Here is a 20,020-nt window from a genome sequence, read left to right on the forward strand (position 1 = left end):
TGACACCGATGGTGTGTCGCTTGAAGTTCTCACGACTTAGTCCCATATCGCTGAAAGGAGATATCAAATACTTGGTTTTTACTATAAAATGCACAATTCATTGTAGGAGAACTCATACCTTTCTCGGCCTTTTGGCTAAGATCAAGTGTAGTATCTGTTCTTATCAGTTTAATATCTGATACGTGGGTCATTGGCCCACATGATATTAAATTAATATTTTGATGGGGAGGGCCCAACACAGCAGCTTGCTGCTGGGGCTCTTAAGCGTCGCCTATGTCTTGCACTACTGCATGGGCCAGGCGCGCCCTACATTTCAGTCGAATGATTGTGTAAGCTTTGGATTGGGCCTTTTTTTACTATGGGCTTGGTTTTTCTCGGATCCTTCGGCGAGTGAAATTTATTAGGAAGATAAACTATGTTATTTAGACCCTGTAGCCATGAAAAATGAAACGTCTCAAATCTTATTTAAATTCATTTATGCTGTGATTGTCGCTTAAACAATAGTATGAGAATTAAGGCATGAAAAATCATGAATGTAGAGAACCATTTGTTATGAACATATATTTTTGCAGGGACTACCATTATAACATGAAACATTAGGAGGATCAATTAGCAGTAGCAATTCTTTTAGCCTGTCAAATGTCAACATAGCCTTCTTCAAGACAAGAAGCCATGGTAAACAGCAGGAGTGAGAACGCCAGCACTTCAAAATAACATGAACTCAAATTTGACTTAGGAAACTAATACACTCTACTATCAGTTCATTAACCCTGTACACCAAAAAATGCAGACTCTCTTCTGTTAATAAAATGGATACCCAAAAATGAAATATAACTCTACAACAAACACAAGTTAGGCAGAGCTTGATTACGTAACTTGGCAGCTGGTCACTCCATCCATGCCAAAACAAAAATAAACAGCTGCTCCAGAAAAATGGAGGTCGTAAACAATACAGATGTATTAGCAATCTTAACTATAAACCACAAATCAACTAAAGATTTCTTCATCCTCGAGCTGGCTCACTTTTATATCATCGGTCGTCATTGTCTGCCTTTCCTGCTCCAAATAGTATACTTTGTCATTCATACCCTCTTTTCTATATGCCTCGACCATGATTGAGTACGTTGTCATGTCTGGTTGACATTGGTTATCTTTCATACGCTTGAAAACTCTCTCCATTTCCATCAAATCTTCTGCTTTTGCACATGCAGATAAGACCGCGTTATAAAAGGTGGTATTCTCAGCTATCTCAAGTTTCCCGGCCAAGCGAACACTGCTAATTACCTTATGGAAGAGACCAGCATTTGCATAACCATTGATAAGACAGCAGAAAGTTTTGGTATCTGCTTTCATACCCTCAGCACGCATCTGATCAAACGTACACTCCATGTGCTTTGCATCACCTACATCAGCAAATGCTTCAATCACATTGTTGTAAGTAGAGGTCGTCCATGGAAACTGCAACCTGCGCATATACTCCATAACAGACGACATCTTGTCATACATTCTCTTCTTTCCATAGGCACCAATCAAAATGTTAAAAGTACGCGTTTCTGGTTCTATACCAAAATTACGAAATTTCTCGTACCACTTCTCCATCATATCAATCTGACCCATGTTGCCAAACACACTGATAATTGTGTTCATTGTCCAAACATCTGGCTTGCAGGCAGTGCTCTCCAGCATACTAGACAACACATTCTCCATCCTATCAAACTTCCCTGCCTTGCCATACCCACTCAACACAATGTTCTGAGTGACAGTGTTTGGCGTGATACCTCTTTCGGCCATTTCTTCATACAGAAACTCAACCAATTCAAATTTGAAAGCATCCACACAAACCTTTATTAATGTACTGTAAGTGAAAACATCAGGCAGGCACAGAGGGAGTTTCTTCATCTCATCAAGAACTGAAAAGGCCTCATCAATGAGGTTGCTCCTGCAATATGCAGCCAGCAATGCGGTGTACAATTCAGGAGTAGGGTCCAAACCTTCTTCAATCATTGTGGTAAAAAGCTGGTGGGCGCGGTGGGGTTGACCAGATTTTCCAAGCAACACAATGAGTTTCATGTAAGTCCCTTCTTTGGGTTGGTAAAAGGTTTGTTCTCTAAGCATGTCAAACACCTGCACATTTAAGTAGAAATATAATACTCATCAGACACACAAGCCAAGAAATTGATATCACAACTAAATAAACAAACTGCGTAGAAATAGAACAAAACCCTCATTTTTATTTTATTTTGGATGTATAAAAGTGTTCAATTTGGAAGGAAAATAGTGGAGAGAGAGAGAGAAAGAAACCTGAAGGGCTTGAAGCCACTGCTTCTTGTCAACGCGTTCAGATAAGGTTTCGGTGACAGTGTTGACCCAGGCCTTAGCATTGTTTTTTTTGTCCAACTTCTTCTTGAGGTTCTTGATGGGGGTGTTCCTCGTAGGTAACGATGTTTCGGAAATACCAGGAAACTCGCCTTGTTTCCAGTGTTTCTTTTTAGGAAGTGAAGAAGAAGAAGGATTCTTAGAGGGTGGAGGTGAAATGGTGAAGCGGGTAACACGAAAGATAGGATCTTGAGAAGTGGGGTATGGAGTAATCTTGGATTTGTCTTGAGGAATAGGAGAGGGAACAACGGACGAAGAAAAAGAGAGAGAAATGGAAGCCATACTCACAGACACTGTGACTGTCCAAAGAAAGTGGAAAGATAGAGAGAATCCCCAAAACTCATCCAATCCAAATCACCATTTTCTCCCTTTCTTTGATTAGGAAACACCAGATACATTTTTTTCCCACTCTTTATATAATTTAAGAATCTTAATTCTTAAATTAAAATATTTCTAAGAATTATCTTACTTATAAAAGCCTCTTTATTCATTCAACATTTTATTTTATTTTATTTTATATAATAAAAATTTATTATTAATAATTTCAATATGTATTTTCTAAAATTTATAAAATAATTATAATACTTACCTATACACACGTATAATGTAATATGGAATGTTAATTTTTTACATTTTAATAATGAAATTATTCGTAAAATTTTTTACACATTGAATTCCTACATCTTGTAAAGAGTATAAATATAATTATTAATTAATAATTAATAATTAAGAATATGAAAAATATATAAAAGTATATAATTATTCATGAAATAACTAAAGCTCAACTTATTTTTATTTAATTATTATGATTTTGTATTTTTTTCTAAAAAATACATAGTATGTTTTAGAAATAACATTGTTTATACAGCTATATATTATGAATAAAATATAATCCATTTCGTCATGTTCTCTATTTTAATTTAAATGATCTAAACTATTGAATCGCCTATTATTATGATGTAGCTAACCTGGATGTTATCATATATACCTATTTGTGAAGCTACATCAGTGAGAAATGGATTAAAATAAATAATTTTAAAAATATAGGAAAAGATATAAAAAAAATAGATTAATGGAAACTAAAATCAAAATATTCAGACCAAACTACTAATTATTTGATAAAATATTAAATATTTACATGATACTTTGGAAGACAAGTAGATAACTGAACCAATTGAAAACACATCTGCAGTGAATCTGTTTATTGATTTCAAGGATTGACTTTTGCTACAGTTATGAACCACAAGCTCTAAAGAACATGTCTCCTTCCTGCCAGGGATATCTTAGTATTTAAGTACTCGTTTGTCTCATGTTGTACATATATTTATGTATCAATGATTCAACATCATTACGGTGACCTCACCATAATGATATCAATTATTAAAATCATATTCAACTAATGTCATACATATATAAATCATGATGGTTAAAAGAAAATTAAACTAAACTGTAAATATTTTATATTATTCAATAATGATTAAGACAAGGTAACTTCCTCAAATTGCCGACAACCGTTATCCCTATCCTAACACCCATAATGGCCATAACATAACATTGACCCAATATTTAATAGGTTGCAGCATAATCAAGATTCTGTGCTCAACAGCTGAAGTGTCAACCCTGGGCTTCCCCCATATATTTTGATGACTGCACTACTACTATTATAATATGTCATATATACCCCAAAACTTGGACTTATATACAGCATTAGATTGTTCCATACTTCAATGATTCCCAGTTGAAGGGTTGGAACACATAATAAACTCTAGGTGAGCTTTTAAAGAGCAAAGCCACACAGACACAAACTGCTGCTATGGTCACCATTGAGAGCATGGCTGGCCTATAAACCAGTGTTGTTCTCATGCCACCATAAGCCAGCTTATGCTGGCATAGCCCACATTGACGCGCCGTTGCTGCGGTTTCAATCTTCTCAGTCTGCAAACTTGAAACTTTACATGTCCTATGCCCATCTGACTTCTGCTTTGTGTTACTATCTACAACAGTACTAAGGATATGAACCACATGTTGTCTTTCACCTTGTTTGTTGATCTTCTTTTGGACAAGTTGAATGTAGGAGTAATATCCTCGGAGGCATGCGTAGTCATTGGGTGTCAAACCTCTGTTGTCCTGAGCACTTTTCCATGCTTCAATTCCTAACTGAAACACAACAGACATAAGGTTAAAAACATTGTGTAATAAATTGTTATCAGTAATTGAATCAGGATCAATGTAATGTATTGAAAATCGTGCAAATATTCTTGCATATGTGCTTTCTCACAAAGGTGGTTTAAGTTTGGTAAAAATGGAAATGGCAACACGAGAATAGAATCATCATTCTCTTCTTAATGCTTAGGGTGATTATGACTTCTATTTCTTGAAACACAAGTCATATTAAACAATAGATCCTCTCATATAATAATAATATAAGGTGGGATGGTAATGGTGAATTGAGGTGGTGACAAAGAAAAGATTTTTGTTATTTCAAAAAATCATACAGATAATAAAGGAATTACCATTCCTGGATCATCGGTTAATGCATCCAACACATTTTCTGTGCCATTCATACTTGCTGCAACATGAAGAGGAGTCAACCCAGCTAGGCCAACAGTATCAGGTCTAAATAAGAACTTATCATTAGCCTTGTCAACTTGATTCACTTCACTGTCTGCACCATATGAAGTAAGTCTTAATAGTAGTTCTACCATAGGCCTACAGTTTCTCTTCACAGCTCTATGTAGAAGGCCCATGTCTAACAATGCAAGGTCAATGGAAGCATGCTCTCCTGTATCAACACCACCCTCAAATATAATGTCCAAGAGTTTTTTCATCACAGCACACCAACTATGGTCCATGGAGAAGTCAACAAGCCGCATGAACCGCTTGAATTGGAAGGGATCATGGGTAGGAACCATGGAACCTAGCCTAACTTTCACATGAGATCTATGAAGGAGCCAGCCCATTTCTTGTAAGAAATCCAAAGCTCGAGTCTTTTCTTCCATTTGTTGGTTTTTTATCTTGATGTCGTCAGTAGTCTCAGCTGCCTCAACCACATTTTCCAGCTTGCAGATCTCTGAACAAACATCTTGCTCTGCTACTATAAATGGAAAGGAACAACTGCTAAGATCATGATCTTCCACCTAACAGTAAAAATTATCAAATTTAGCTTCAGAAGCTAGTAAAATAGAAAAAAGTCATTCCAAATCTATTGCATTATCTGCAGAAACTATCTTTTTGCTTTCTTTCTTGGGATAACTTGCATCTATTGAGCCATTTAATCTTTTCTAGAAGATTTAAAAATTTGTAGTTTGATGTAATGAATAAAGCATGAAAAATATTTTACATCATTCTCATTCATAAACATTGGTTTTAAAGAGTTTATGAGAAAACCAAAACTACATGGGACTAAGGTAGAAGTTTAGAAAAGCTATAAGGCAGGCACGAACAACAGCAATATTGAATCATTGACAAAGGAGTCGTTAACAAAGAACATCTCGGACGCAAGTTCTAGAGCTCTGTGTTCTTCTGTTAGTTTCAATAAGTTTACAAAATGCATAACAAAAATTATATAATGATCTCAAAACACATTTTCCTTTGCTGAATAGAAAAACCTAAAAAATAATTGTATAGAAAAAAATTGCAGTATGAATGTGTGATAAACCACCTCAATAAACCCCCTCCCAGTTACATTTGGTATTTGACAAGAGAAGCTGAGATACTGAGTGGCTAAATCAGCTCCATCAATCAAATCAAGACAACTATGATGTACCAGATATTTTCCTTCAAGTGCACAGAACAACCTGAAAATAATTAGCAATAGATTAACATCTAAGCCAATCCCAATAAAAAAAGAAAATTTAAGATGCAGATCTTTTGTCAAAAATCATTCACAGAAAATAAACCAAATTTATACCCTGCAACATGTGTAAAATTTTCCTCCACACCTCTGCCTCCCCCCAAAATCTCTGATCACTCTACAAAATTATTTCAGAGGCTGAATAAATACCTTGCATGGTATTTACCATATGAAGCCAAATTTTCTTTTAAAACTCCACCTGAAATATTCCCAGGTGCTAAAGTCCTAGAAAAAAAGAATACACTACTATTTTTGTCTTTTTCTCTTTATGAAATGTATCCAGCAGTGTGATATACCTCAAACAGAAATAATTACTTTGTAGTTAGGCATAAGCCTCTGGCACCAATCCTTTATTGTTGCTAGAACCTTTTTAAGTAAAAAAATTTGAATATCATCATATGTAAAGAGATTTACCTTGTGCTAGACTGAAAAAGGTTGAATCCTTTCACAATAAATTGAGCACAAGAACTTTTAGGAACAGCAAGTGGTTTAATGTATGATATCTTACAATCTTGTGGACTTTTGAAACGCAGTGGCACATCTAAGATTACCTGACCTACAGGAGAGATATGTGAAATCAAAAAACAGTTTCTAGTAACTAAATTAAAATGATAAAAGTTCTTGCAAATACTAAAAAATTACAATCACAAGAGGAATGCTTGCACAACATACACAGTGAGCAAAAACAAACCATTATTAAGAAAAGCTACAGAGTGTTGCACCCTTGCATATATCCATCCTGTTTTCCAAAAAGAATCATTTGACCCAGCAAGAAGCTTTCTCAGGTTGGATCCTAGATTACAGCAGAGCTGCAATATCAAAATACTAATAAGCACATTTTGATTTTTCTTTTTTCCATTCAAATGGATTTATCCGACAACCTCCATTTGTGGCATTAATTATATCAAACAATACCTCCTCCCATGCAGATTTTTCTAGACGGAGATATATTGTTAATATGATACAGCCTGGCCTTATATAGCTCTCTATCTCAGTGGGACTATGGGATAACCAGTTGAGGATCTGGAACACAAAAGAAACAAGAAACTGCAAATATAACGCTGCACAAAGAAACAGTGCTGTAAAATTGACTAAAGCAATTTCATGGCACAAATTACCTGCGATCGGAGAATAAGGGGAAAATCATTTGGATCCTTTCCAAAGAGTTTAAAGACAATTCGACCTGTGCGACTCTGTAAACAGTAAACAAATAACACGTCAATAAATACAATCTTCAGACAGACTAATGAAAAAGTATGAATCTCAAAAATAGACTTCAGATACCTTAGTAAAAATAGGATCATTATCAGTAAAGATATTTAAACTATCATTTAGACAAACCTAATTATTTTGATACAGAGGTAAATTGCAGCATTATTAAATTATCAAGAAATAAGGAATGAATTCAAATTACATCAAGAATATACCTGAGCTTCTCCACTGGAACTAGATGGAGATCGGGTTGAGGTTGACTCTGCGTTTGTACCTGTTTGCGGAGGACTATATTTGAGGGAATTGCATTGCAACCATGAAGGATGATCAATAGACCCCATCTCTGAAGCCACATGAGGATAAGGCTTCTTAGGATTCTCAACAGTATTTTGTATATCACTGTATGCATTATTCAGGTCAATGTCGTTTAATCTGTCCCTTCCAACTGTAGTCTCTGGCTCTGCTGCGGTTAAATGGGACGGAAGGTTGTCCATTGATTGACTTACACTTGAGGGCAGTAGTCCTGAAGGAAGTTCTAAATTTCCAACTCCACCATCACCTGAAGGTATACATTTTTGTGTCACACCATAAGCAGGCATGGTTTCACACTGTGCCACAGACATTGGAGGGTCCTGAGCGATGAAGCCAGTATCTGATTTGATGGAAGAACCAGAAGGCCTGGAAGCTTCAGGACCATTTGAATTAAGATTGGGTTTATCATGAGAAGCTCCGGGCATCCCAGCATTTAACAAACCTTTAGATTCCTCCAATAAGGAGGCTAAACTTCTTCCATTAATTGTACCAGCCAGACTTCCCAGGTTCCTCAGCAGATGAGATAGGATATCCTGGTTCCTTGTATGATCTGAGCCATTTGCTGCAATTCATAGAAGTCATAATCTGTGGAGTCAAATAAATATGCCAAATATGACATCCAGGATGAAGGTGGGACAGGCAAAAAAGTTTCAACATCAGATACATCAGCATAATATTAGGCTCAAAACATAAGCAACTTTCTCCTTTTTCAAGTAACGTTCCAGCAGAACAAACCTTCAGGCATTCTAGCTTTCCAATAGGAATGAGTAAAAATGTAATCAGAAAGCACATGTAAACGGAAGGAGGTAATAATGATAATGATGGTACTCTCAGAAAATAGCATAAAACAGGGAATCTAATTTATACATTTTGATCAAATACTTATGCCATTCATAATCTTGGAGAATCAACTCTCAGAAAATACCATAAAACAGTCAATCTCTATTATACATTTTGATCAGATACTTGTGCCATTCACAATTTTGGAGAATCAAATTCATCTGGTTCAGTTCCTGATAAGAAATCAAAGACCAAGTACCTAACTCCCAATAGCTGCATAATATTCCTATAGTATTTAGGCAGATTAAAGTCTATAGTAGAGTAGAAAGGTCAAGTTATGCTGTTAAAGCCAATCACCTAGATTGTAAGCTTTAAAAGGAGTAGAAGATTTACGATGTTCACCGTAGGTGAATAGGACAAAAAGGAGACTCCAGAAGTCTTCAAGCTACTAAGAAACTTATTTTATTTACATCAAATGCACCTTTGACACACTTCGCCAAATCAATGACCATAAAAGGACAAGAATATCAATTGCAGAAGTAGACAATCCAATTTGGAAAGGGAAGGGAAGGGTATGAGGGGTAAGGGAGAAGGAGAGTTAATAAAAAATCTCTCAATTTGGAAAAATTTAAAAACATGAGTTTATGAGAGTCTAGGAAGGTTTATAAAAACTCCCCTCACATTTAAAAACTCTCTGACAAGGTTACCATCAAATAAACCTTACCCTTTCCTCTCTTGCCCTCCAAAATTTAACTCCCAAACAAAGCCTAAAATCACATCAACACTGATTACTGCTACCATATTAAGATTTTACCACTAAAAAACTTATCAAACCACCAAGAGGTAGCTCAGATTCATCATCATTACAGTTTTGAAGTGCAGCAGCCAAAGAAATAAATCAGGAAGAATGCCAAGCAGATAAGCTTCTGATGTCACAAATACTCACAATGCATATTGGTCAGTATCCGTAGCAGACTCATTAATAGATAGCTACTGCCCCTTTCATCATTCAGAGAGCCTCCATCAACAACAGTAACATCAGGATGAGTTTTCCTCCTCCTCTTATTATGGCCTGCCAGACGCCTACGACAACTTCTCTTCCCTTCATCAAACTCTTGAAGAACATGAAACCTGCCATAAATTTAACAAGTTGCATCCAACTTGAGTGCCAAAGTAGTAGATGCAGTAAAATTTTATTGTTTAAAAAATAGAAGTCCTTTTAAACAACTTCCATCTAGTTCAGAACAACAAGAAATAGAGGATCTTCCATTTTTTCAACGTCTGCAAAAAATATTAATTTGATGATCACATCACAAATATGGAAGGTATAGCCCAAAGAAATGTTCATTTTGCAGTCGAACTGACCTGCTACACTGTTGACAAAAACGCTGCATAACATTTCCTACTAGTGCCTTAGTGGCCTTAGAATGCACATCACAAACCTTGTGCCGACGGTGGTAATCCTTGGCATTACTAAGATCAGCCCTACAATCTTGCACCTGACAAACAGCACGGTTAGAAGTAGTAGTAGTAGGAGCAGTGCTCTCAATTACCTTTGTCTTCTTTCCACTTTTTTCCTCCCCTTCCACCATAACAGGGTAAACTTGACCCCCAAGGTTCAAATTAAGAGAACCACCCTCATCATTCAGTTCCTCCCTTGCAACTTCACCTACAACACCCCTCCTTCTTTTCTCCAATTCTCTCTTTCCTTCTCCGGAGCTGAATATAGAAGACGACAAATTGTTGGATGTATTAGTATTTTTTGCAGGAGTTTCAGGATGTGGTGGGAAAAACTGGCGACTCCTACAATCTGATGGCACTGAATTTAGTGGTTGAGCAGTGAAAAGATCACCATCCCAATTCCAATCATGCAAATCCCATTCCAAACTCCTCTTCCCATTGCCAACAGCCTTCATATACAAGTACTGATTCTTCCCTCCAAACTCAGCCTCCATGCAAAATCCAACAAAAACAACCACGCCCTCTGGGTTGAACAACTTGTTACGTTACAACAAACTCCAATTCCAATCCCACCTGATTAAAAAAACAAGTCAGCTAACAATAAAACACAAAAAGGTGGCTACTCAGAATAGAAAAATTGAAACTTGCAAGAGCATTTTCACACAAGCATGAAAATTTACTTGAAAGAATGGTAAAGAAGAGTTCTTGTTTCACTTTCTGGGAAGTAGGGAGAAAAAAAGAAAAGGTGAGGGTGCCGGGCTTAAAAGGAGACAACAGGGAAATTTGGAAAAGATTATGAAAGATTCTGACATGATATCAAAATACCTCTTTTTTTCTGTGCTGACTGCTCTGACTCATCACTCTATTGTGTTAGTTTTTATTCTCTGTGTGACCACATAGTCATCATCATCATGCCTCATGGTTTTGGTAAAAGTAAAGGAATCTCCACCACTGTCCCAAACCCATTTACTTCTCTGTCGTTGAAATTGAAACTCCAGAAAGAGTGTTGAATTTCTTCAACTAAATTATAAACTTAATTTTAATATATGGTCACGGACCAGGAGTTATGAAAAAAAACTGTACCTGTGTGAATATACAATAGTTTATATTTATTAACTTGTTTATCATTTTTAATCTTGTCACCGGTTAAATTGATAAAAACATTTTTGCAGTTTGTTTAAATAACGAAAAAAATCTTTAAATTGAGAGAATCTAGCTCCAAAAAAGCTAGAGAAAATCTCTACATTTAGGATCACTACCCCGGGGGTTCTCAATCCCTTATCTGATCACAGATGACTATGGACTATCTGATTGTGACCCTTTCGTGTGTGGAGTGTGAATTAAGACCAAACCTGACCATTTTCTTTGACTTTTTATCACTCCATTACCATTGTTTATTACTACTAAGTACTAATTTCATTTTAATGAACCTTAAGTTTAGGGAATAATAGCAGAGGGAAATTGTTCTATTCTAAAGTAGGTATAATGATGGCACTTGAAAATTACCTTCATGAGGAATTGCTGCAATGCCACTACATTGGATTTCTTCCTTTTTTGCTTGTATTTATACGGTATGTTTATATTTATGTGATACATGGTATCTTATTATTAAAAGTAAAGTAGTATAAGAGTGTATTTTTTTCATTTAAATTAGGATTAATCTTATAATTCTAACTTTATATGTGAAAGTAGTAATGACATACTGTAATTTAAATAAAGTATTGTAACTTTGTTGTTTATAAAAAAATTGTTATAATTAATGTTATTAGCACTGTTACTATTTGTGTATAATATTTAAAAATTTAATTATAGTATGTTATTACAATTTCTCAAATAGAAAATAGATATTTGGATAGATATATGAAGCGTATAAAGGTGCATATTTGTTAGGTATACTTAAATTTTCTGTTAATTAAAATATATTTATTAAATAATTCAAAATCTATAACTTCTATTCATAATTATTTGTATGTATTTCAAAATTTCCTACCTAATTTATATGTATACATCTTCTTTGTTTTTAAATAATCTATCTTTTTAGTGTTCTTAAAATTTACCACTCAATATAAAGGTTTAAAAAACTAAGTTAAGAATATTAATCAATCATTCTTTTTATGAAAACTTGTAATTAAAAAAATTAAAATATAATAAATTTATTAATAATTGGAAAATAGTATTTAATAGATATTATAGGAAGCATATTTTTGTTTTTCTTTACTTAAGATTTGTATATGTGATTTAATTATTTTTTTGAAAAAACAATACATTTTCAATTTCTATTTGTTGAAAAAATGGTAATAAAATAACTAAAAAAATTGAAACATAAAATTAGTAATGAGATTACTTTTTAAAACAGAACATATGAAAACAAAATCTTATGACGAATTAATTTAATCATATGAAAAAAAATATAAAAACAAATGGAATTATATGACGTATTAAATTATTATGTGAGCAAAAGTATTAATTTATATACGAGTTACTCCCATGAAAACATGTCCCAAAAGGGAGATACAAAACAGATAATAAATATCTCACTGTCTCTGTTTCAAAATATCTTAAACAGGTAATAAATTAATATTATTTAACACGTTATGCGTGAAAGACGATATATAGACAAAACAGAGTACGATGATTTATTCAATAAAACAGAGTCTCAGCATATTTCATGAATTCGTACGGTGATAAGTATAAGATTTATGCATATATACGATACTTTGTCTACTTCTCAATATATATTGTTTTACCAACAGTATCTAAATATGTGATTAAAAATTTAATTATTTAATCAAATTAAATAAAATAATTATGAAGTGAAAATTTTCATTTAAAATTTTAATACACTTATAAGAATTTTATTAACTTTGATCTTTAGAATAAAGTTTAAGTATCTATGAATAAAAAAAATTTAATAAAAAAATATATTTATTATATTAAAATTGTAAAAATATAATAATTTTTAATAAATTATTATTATTATTATTATTATTTATTCTCGGCCTTAAGAGTAAGGTTAACAACATATATACCAACTACTCATTATTGATTATCCAAGCAATGAATTATGAGGTTTTACCTTAGTCCATGAACTAAACTCGTAAATTATTAATATATAGTTTGTATACAGCCTGGAAAAGAAAGTGAAAGCTACACATGTTAACGTGGGTCTGAGCAATTGGAAGAAACTTGAAAAGGATACTCAAAATGACTCAAAAATCCACTTGCAAAATCTTATTGAGATTTATGGAGTTGCACTCTCTATAGGACAATGTTTGAGAGTACTCTCAATGGTCTAAAGTGAATGATGATAGGAAATTCCTAACTTGAAGTTTAAGCATGAAATACATAAAAAATAAAATTTCAATGAAAGAATAAGCTAAAAACAAATTTAAAAACTCATGCGATGACTGTCATAAAAGTTTTTATATATAAGAAAAGTTACAATTAAAAATATAATTAATTTGTATCATATATTGTACAAGTACAAACACTAGTTAATAATTAAATCGATGTTTTTCATTACTTTAAAAAATGTAGATCTAGCAATTTGTTTTTGGTGATAGGTCTACCAAAACTTAACCTATTGAGCAAAAAAAGTGGTGCTCTATGTACTGTTGTATGGTACATGAAGAATTTTTCAAATTTTATCCATTTACTATGCTCATGTAATATAATTGTAAACATGTATGAAATTAATTACTTATACATAAAAAACAATATTATAGGATATATTATGGAGATGACATAATCTTCTTTCTGCAAACAAATACAACAGCTTAACCAAATTAAGCTGCTTAGTGAATACTAATAAATTAAAAGTTTTCACACTAAAAAAAAGTTAGGTTTTGATGCAAGACTGCAAAATCTGATTATTAAGGTACAACTTTCTGAATCTGTCCTCCCAAACCCTAGACTTTACCACTGGATTTGATGTAGATTTTATACACCAGAAAATATGATTTTAATTGATTCTCTAGTACTGTAACAAAATGCCATAGTATAAGATGCTTCTGGGTATTGGCCCCTTCCCTTTAATTGCAAGCCAGTAGGTACAGTACATGCATTAAATTAAATGGATATGAATCAAACATTTTTACAGTGTCTGGATGAGGAAGGAACTTGGCCTTTAGGGTTCCTTATCCCCACCCCCCAAAAGTCCAACAACCCAAGTATCCCTATGATACCTATATTCAATATCAATACACATATAATACTGTAGTCTCTACATTACAATTTATCTATCTTGTTTTTCTTTAGATAATGAAAGAATAATTATCATAACTTAAATATAATATGTCAGATCAATATATATAACCAATTATATTAACAAATAATAAAGTATAAATAATCATGTTTTACTTGTTATATTATTGTACCTGCATTTTAATTTTAAGAAACTTGTCATTTTTACCCAATACTTGCAATTATTCATGCAACATAGTGATTGAATAGCAAATGGGTTTGCTGCCTAAAACAGCAGAACCTAATAGCCAAGCCGAAGCAAAGAATCCAATATATATATAGTATAGAATATGCATATAACTAGCAATGATAATGTTATGTTATTGATATATATATGTATAATATGTTTATTTTTTATTCCATTCTCTCTCTTTTTTCTTATTTTTTAACTAAGTGTTACCTAAAGAGTGTAAAATAACATTTCATAAATTAATTGTACTTTAATGGGGACCCGGAGACCAAATGAGTGGCAACTCATGTGCTAAGTATGGATGGCCTTGACTCTCTCTTTGGGTGGACCTAAGATTTGTCCTACAATTTCCCTTTCTCTTTAACTTTGTCCTCAGAGAACCAAAAATCCAAACGTGTCTGCTGAATACAATTTAGATATGTGGTCAAACTTAGATAAATTAAAGAGGGTTGCATTTCCAAATTAGGATGATTTTTTTCCATATATATTGGATATTTCTCAAGCAGAATCAGCACATGTTCCATTTAAATTTGCTTATTTACCGGGGAAAAGGTAAATCTTACTAGTAATGATGCATGCATGGACACTTGGACAGATTCTTTGTGCAATGATCTTAACCTTTTTGTTTTTTTATTAATTATATAAACCTTATTTAAACTTTATAAACCAAACTTTGTAAAATATCTTTGCATATTTGTGCGACTACCATTTTTCAAATCTTTACAGTGTACTGAATATAATATAATTTAATTACATCTGTTTCAATCTCAACCTCCAAAAGTGATCCTGCCAACTTTGCAAACACGAAAAACCCTTAATTAATTAGCTTTTTTTAAAACAAAATTATTAAAAATAAATATTTTTTTCCTAATTATTATGTTGATTCAAATATGCTATTAAATTTAACTCTAAAATGTTTTAATTTTAAAGTCGGGTAAATTAATATTACTTAAAGATGCAATGGATGAGCTTCCAATTGCAATTAGACACATAAATACAACACATTTGTTGTCTTGATTTCTCTCTTTCTTGAAGATTACCGAGTGATGGTGGGGGGACTAGCAAATTAATATCAACCACTTCAGGCTTATGCCATTATCATCTTTATCTGCTTCTTCATATACTATAAATTTAAAATGTCACTAAATTATGGCTATTTTAGAAAACAATCATTAAGTATATTTTAGCTTTATCAAAGTGGGTATGTATCATTAAAAGAAAAGAAAGAATAAACCCTCTTAAATTTCATTGTAATCTCAACTAATATTTGAGTAGCTGAGTCAAGATGATTAAATTTACTTCCTAGAATAAAATTGTCACCCTTTTGTTTTTCATTCACATAATAGAATCTGATAATTTTTTTAAAAAAAATCTTTATTATTTGAATAAACATGTACCGGTAAATTTCATTTCACTCAAAGTAAAAAAAAAAAATTATTTTAAGTTTGTGATAATGGGTTTTACTTTTTAAATATCTCTCATTAAACAAAAAAAAACATATTATGTATCATAAATTTTGTCACGACTCCTTTTTATAAGAAACAGAAAATATTTTTTTTTATAACACTTACTTATTCAAGATAGATAAATAATGGAGAATATAAGTATAAAATTTACTTTTCATTCAAAAAATAAAGTTCTTTACAACAAATATCTAACAGAATAACATAATATTACATTTAGTTCATAATACTCAAAATATACAAAAAAATTTACTACATAACTCCTTCTATATGAAGTCTCAAGATATAAGGAAAAAGGCTTTAATGCAAAAATTACTCAACTCCAACCTTCTAACACTTCTCCACTAGCTCTCCAGTCTGTGAAGTAAATGCAACACCAGTTACATCTACTCACATACCACCGTACGATCATCGTAGTATACATGCACATAACAACATAGACAGAAATATAAATGTGAGCTTACAAAAGAAAAATCATATATATATATATAGAGAGAGCAAAATATTACTCATACCAGCAGCTTCATGCATTCTCAGTCTATTTAATGCACAACATGAAAACAATTCCAACTGGTTTCACAATTTAAGTAATCTAGAAGGAACTGAGTCGGTCTGAAAGCGACACATTCCGGTATCTGGATCCAGACAGCATAGCAAACACAGCTTAGAATACTCTATCGTTACATGTCTACTCACCTAAACGTGTAACTCGACTCTATAATGATGCAAGACATATATCTCAATATGATGCAGTACACACAAAATCATATTCTCAACAATTAAGTTTAGCTAAAACAATTCATAATATTTTAGCCAAATCTCAACATTTTAAATCAATTAGCAACAGTTACAGCATAGAAAATAGTTTTTATTCAAGAGATCTGACAAAGTTCTTTTAAAACTTCTCTTGTAATAGCATATTAAATTATTTCAAACATCATTTAATAGTTAAAGTAAGCTTCTCTTACCTTAAAACAACGATTTATACCAAATCTACCTAATATTACTTGTTTTAAGGTAAGATCTACCGAAGATTTAGCTTTACAACTAAATTTCTCCTAAGATATCATTAACTATCTATAAGAAAGAGAAGAAGAAGAAGAGATGTAAAATTTTAGATCTAGTAAGAAATATAAGTTTAAGAAGGTTTAATAGGAGAGAAAATTATAATATATAGTCTTAGGTCTAAAGAAATGAAAATTTGGTGCAAAGACTCTTATTCATAAACTAAATTTTGAAAAAAAAAAATTTGGCATTGTTCATGCCGCCTTGTAGTTCAAACCGAAGTTACTATTCACGTCAAAATTAATATTCACGCCGCTTTATTGTTCATGCGAATTTACTGTTCACCTTTAAAAAAAAAATTCAAACTCCATCTAAATTTATTCTAATACTAAATAATCTTTTAATTAACATTTAACAAATACAAAATATTACAGATTATTCAATAATAAATTACAGGTCATACAAATTTTATTAAAATATATTGACTATACAAATGCTTTTTATATTATCATCTAGTTACGAATTATTAATTTTTATAATAATTATTTTAAAACTTATATTTACAGTGTTTTATGATTAGTTGAATGTATAAAATTTTTATATTAACATAATATCAAAATTAAACTTAAAATTAAGGCAAAATAATTATTTTTATAAACAATGTTGTATTTTTATTTTTATTTGGGAAAACCATTCAATCAAACTGATGATGGGGTTGAAATAGATGTAATTTTATGACAGTCTGAAGCAATGAGAGAAGAGATATGAGGTGGTTCTTCTTCAATCCAAAAAAAACTTTAGGTTATTTACTTCACTTGTAAGATGTAACATTGTGATGTATATTAAAACTTAGGATAAAAATAAAGACCATTTGTATGCCCTTATAAACTTGCTACACGCCAAGACACTTAAGAGCTTCAATTAATAATGCAAATCGGAAAGGCTTCAAACAAGGAAAAAGTGTCCTCAGGTTAGCTCGTTCATTGAATCTGCCATTAATTTATGGGTTCCATGTCATGTAGGACAATTAACACTTAGAACAATGCAACAAAAATAATGGAATTATGGTACCATATATAACGATCATAAAAGACATTTCGATTGTGGCAGAAAAAGTACTTATAAAGTGTTGATATATATTTTTTAAAATATAAAGTTTAGACATTCAGTTTTAGAATTTTTTAAATTGTATAAAATATTTTTAAAATGTATACATATAAAAAATATATATATAATGTCCATTTTAAAATATTTAAATAACAGTAATACCTTCTTTATTCTTTAATTTCATAATTCTATAATCAGCAATTAAACATAGTTACTTTTTTCTATTAGGAGAAGAGTTTAATTCATCTCAATTACTAGTTAATTTTGATAACCTATTAATAAAATTTGAAAGCATATTATATACTTTTTTAAAATTAATAATTGTAATTTTTCTAATATCTTATAAATTATATAATATTTATATTTTTTAAAAATAAATTACTAATTCTATTGTCTATTAATATAAATTATTGATAATTGTTTTATAAGTGAGAAAACATAAAATGTAATTAAATTAAACACTTAATGAACATTGACTTAAAAGGAAATTTCTTTTTAAACAACCATAGGTACGCACTGATAATGCATGTGGAGGTTGTATCTAGGCACACATGCATATTAAATTCAACCCGTGAGCACTATTTCAACCTTACTCTAAGTTTTATTACATTTCAGGTTCTTTTTTTTTTTCAAATTGCAAAAGCAAGTTGTACCAGTCACTCTCCTTCGTGAATTAGCCCCATAGTCAAATTTTTATATATCTGTGGGATTTGAACCTTTTATTTATTTAAATTAATTTTAGGCTACATCTCTATCCATGTTAAAATATAAGTATATAATTGTTTATGTAGAAGTGTGCCAATGTTATAATATGATAGCCAATTAGTAACTTTATATAAATACTATATACATGTTTACAATTATATTATTAATGTAGTTGGATATGCATTAAAAAAAGTGGGCATATGAACTTCACCTGTTTAACTTGTAGTCTGCATATTATACACAATGAACCTTTCACTGCTACTAACCCTGAGTTACAAAGAAGGCCCAATTAATAGAAGTCCAAAGTTTTAACAGATTGAAAACTGGTTTTTGTTGTTTAGGCCCAAATAGGATATGGAACTTTCTGAACAAAAATTCAAACACGCGCTAGTTGGGTTGAATCAACCTCAATGTTTGATTCTCTTTGTTGAGTGTGAAATTGAACTTATAGAATGTAATATATAAAATTTAAAAAGTTTTATACTTAATATAAATCTTTAATTTAACTTATATTTAAATATAAAGATCAGTAAAGTAATAAATTATAATTTGTTAAATATAAATTAAATAAAAAACTCATATCAAATATAAGAGTTTTTAAATTTATATTAATATGAAAAAAATTGCATACAAATATAACAATTAACATAATACTATATTTATTATTTTATTTAGACGAATAAAAAAAAGAGAAAAAGAAGATGGAATCCTTAACAAAAGTGCCAACGAGATAAATTGTGAAGCCAGCCAAATCCAGCGTCACAGATGCAATTCCAGACAAGGATTCTAAAAGTTGACAACAATACAAACACTTTCCTATGTTTATCCTTTTTGCTGTTTTCCAATTAGTTCACGTCAACTCTTTTTAACACCTCATTTACATTAATTAATCATCTATAAGTTGCACTTGTTAAATAAAATTATGTAAATAATTTCATATTAAATAAAAAATTATTTGAATATGAAATAAATGCAAACACCACAAAAATTAGCAGCCGATCAAACACACATGATAAATGCAAACACATTTTATATGAACACATAATTTACCTTAATTTGAAGTTTGATTATGAATTTTGCACCTTTAAGATTATGAACAGCTGGTCAAATACGCACTAAGAATGTGTCAAGATTATAGAGAAAACGAGCGAACCAAATTTGCGAAAGAATCATTATCGTTAGGGCCTATCGTATGTCTACTTTAGGTTTGATTTGGATTTTAGTTTACCCAGAAAATATTAATGTTGTTAATTCTAAATTTAGAGTTTTGTCGGCTCATCAAGAAACTATATATTATACTGTTTACTAATTTTG

General features: G+C 31.5%; 2 protein-coding genes and 1 non-coding gene across 7 annotated transcripts; 1 reads left to right on the plus strand and 2 right to left on the minus strand.

Moving 5' to 3' along the window:
- Positions 1–114: 114 nt before the first annotated feature.
- Positions 115–310, plus strand: LOC113848580. The gene has a single exon (XR_003501844.1). It is a non-coding gene; the product is annotated as a U2 spliceosomal RNA (small nuclear RNA).
- Positions 311–538: 228 nt separating this feature from the next.
- Positions 539–2,763, minus strand: LOC113847081 (pentatricopeptide repeat-containing protein At3g06430, chloroplastic-like). 2 transcript variants are annotated; one of them, XM_027475943.1, is made up of 3 exons: positions 2,302–2,746; positions 1,285–2,124; positions 1,051–1,193 (listed from the first exon to the last, which is right to left on the minus strand). In XM_027475943.1, exons 1-3 carry the CDS (start codon positions 2,656–2,658, stop codon positions 1,185–1,187), a joined length of 1,206 nt encoding a protein of 401 aa, XP_027331744.1. In that variant the 5' UTR covers positions 2,659–2,746; the 3' UTR covers positions 1,051–1,184. The 2 variants fall into 2 exon arrangements, with proteins under 2 accessions (XP_027331743.1, XP_027331744.1); XM_027475942.1 differs by having other exon boundaries at positions 539–2,124; positions 2,302–2,763.
- A 943-nt stretch (positions 2,764–3,706) lies between these two features.
- On the minus strand, positions 3,707–11,019 carry LOC113846351 (squamosa promoter-binding-like protein 1). 4 transcript variants are annotated; one of them, XM_027474498.1, is made up of 11 exons: positions 10,820–11,019; positions 9,899–10,567; positions 9,480–9,664; positions 7,657–8,315; positions 7,348–7,422; positions 7,145–7,252; positions 6,921–7,038; positions 6,644–6,785; positions 6,038–6,173; positions 4,890–5,513; positions 3,707–4,533 (listed from the first exon to the last, which is right to left on the minus strand). In XM_027474498.1, exons 2-11 carry the CDS (start codon positions 10,486–10,488, stop codon positions 4,084–4,086), a joined length of 3,087 nt encoding a protein of 1,028 aa, XP_027330299.1. In that variant the 5' UTR covers positions 10,489–10,567; positions 10,820–11,019; the 3' UTR covers positions 3,707–4,083. The 4 variants fall into 4 exon arrangements, with proteins under 4 accessions (XP_027330299.1, XP_027330300.1, XP_027330301.1 ...); XM_027474499.1 differs by having other exon boundaries at positions 3,775–4,533; positions 10,675–10,833; XM_027474500.1 differs by lacking the exon at positions 10,820–11,019 and adding an exon at positions 10,709–10,762 and having other exon boundaries at positions 3,775–4,533.
- Positions 11,020–20,020: the final 9,001 nt, after the last annotated feature.

The sequence above is a fragment of the Abrus precatorius genome, unplaced genomic scaffold, assembly GCF_003935025.1.
Source record: "Abrus precatorius isolate BTA unplaced genomic scaffold, Abrus_2018 Scaffold8, whole genome shotgun sequence".
NCBI lineage: Eukaryota > Viridiplantae > Streptophyta > Magnoliopsida > Fabales > Fabaceae > Abrus > Abrus precatorius.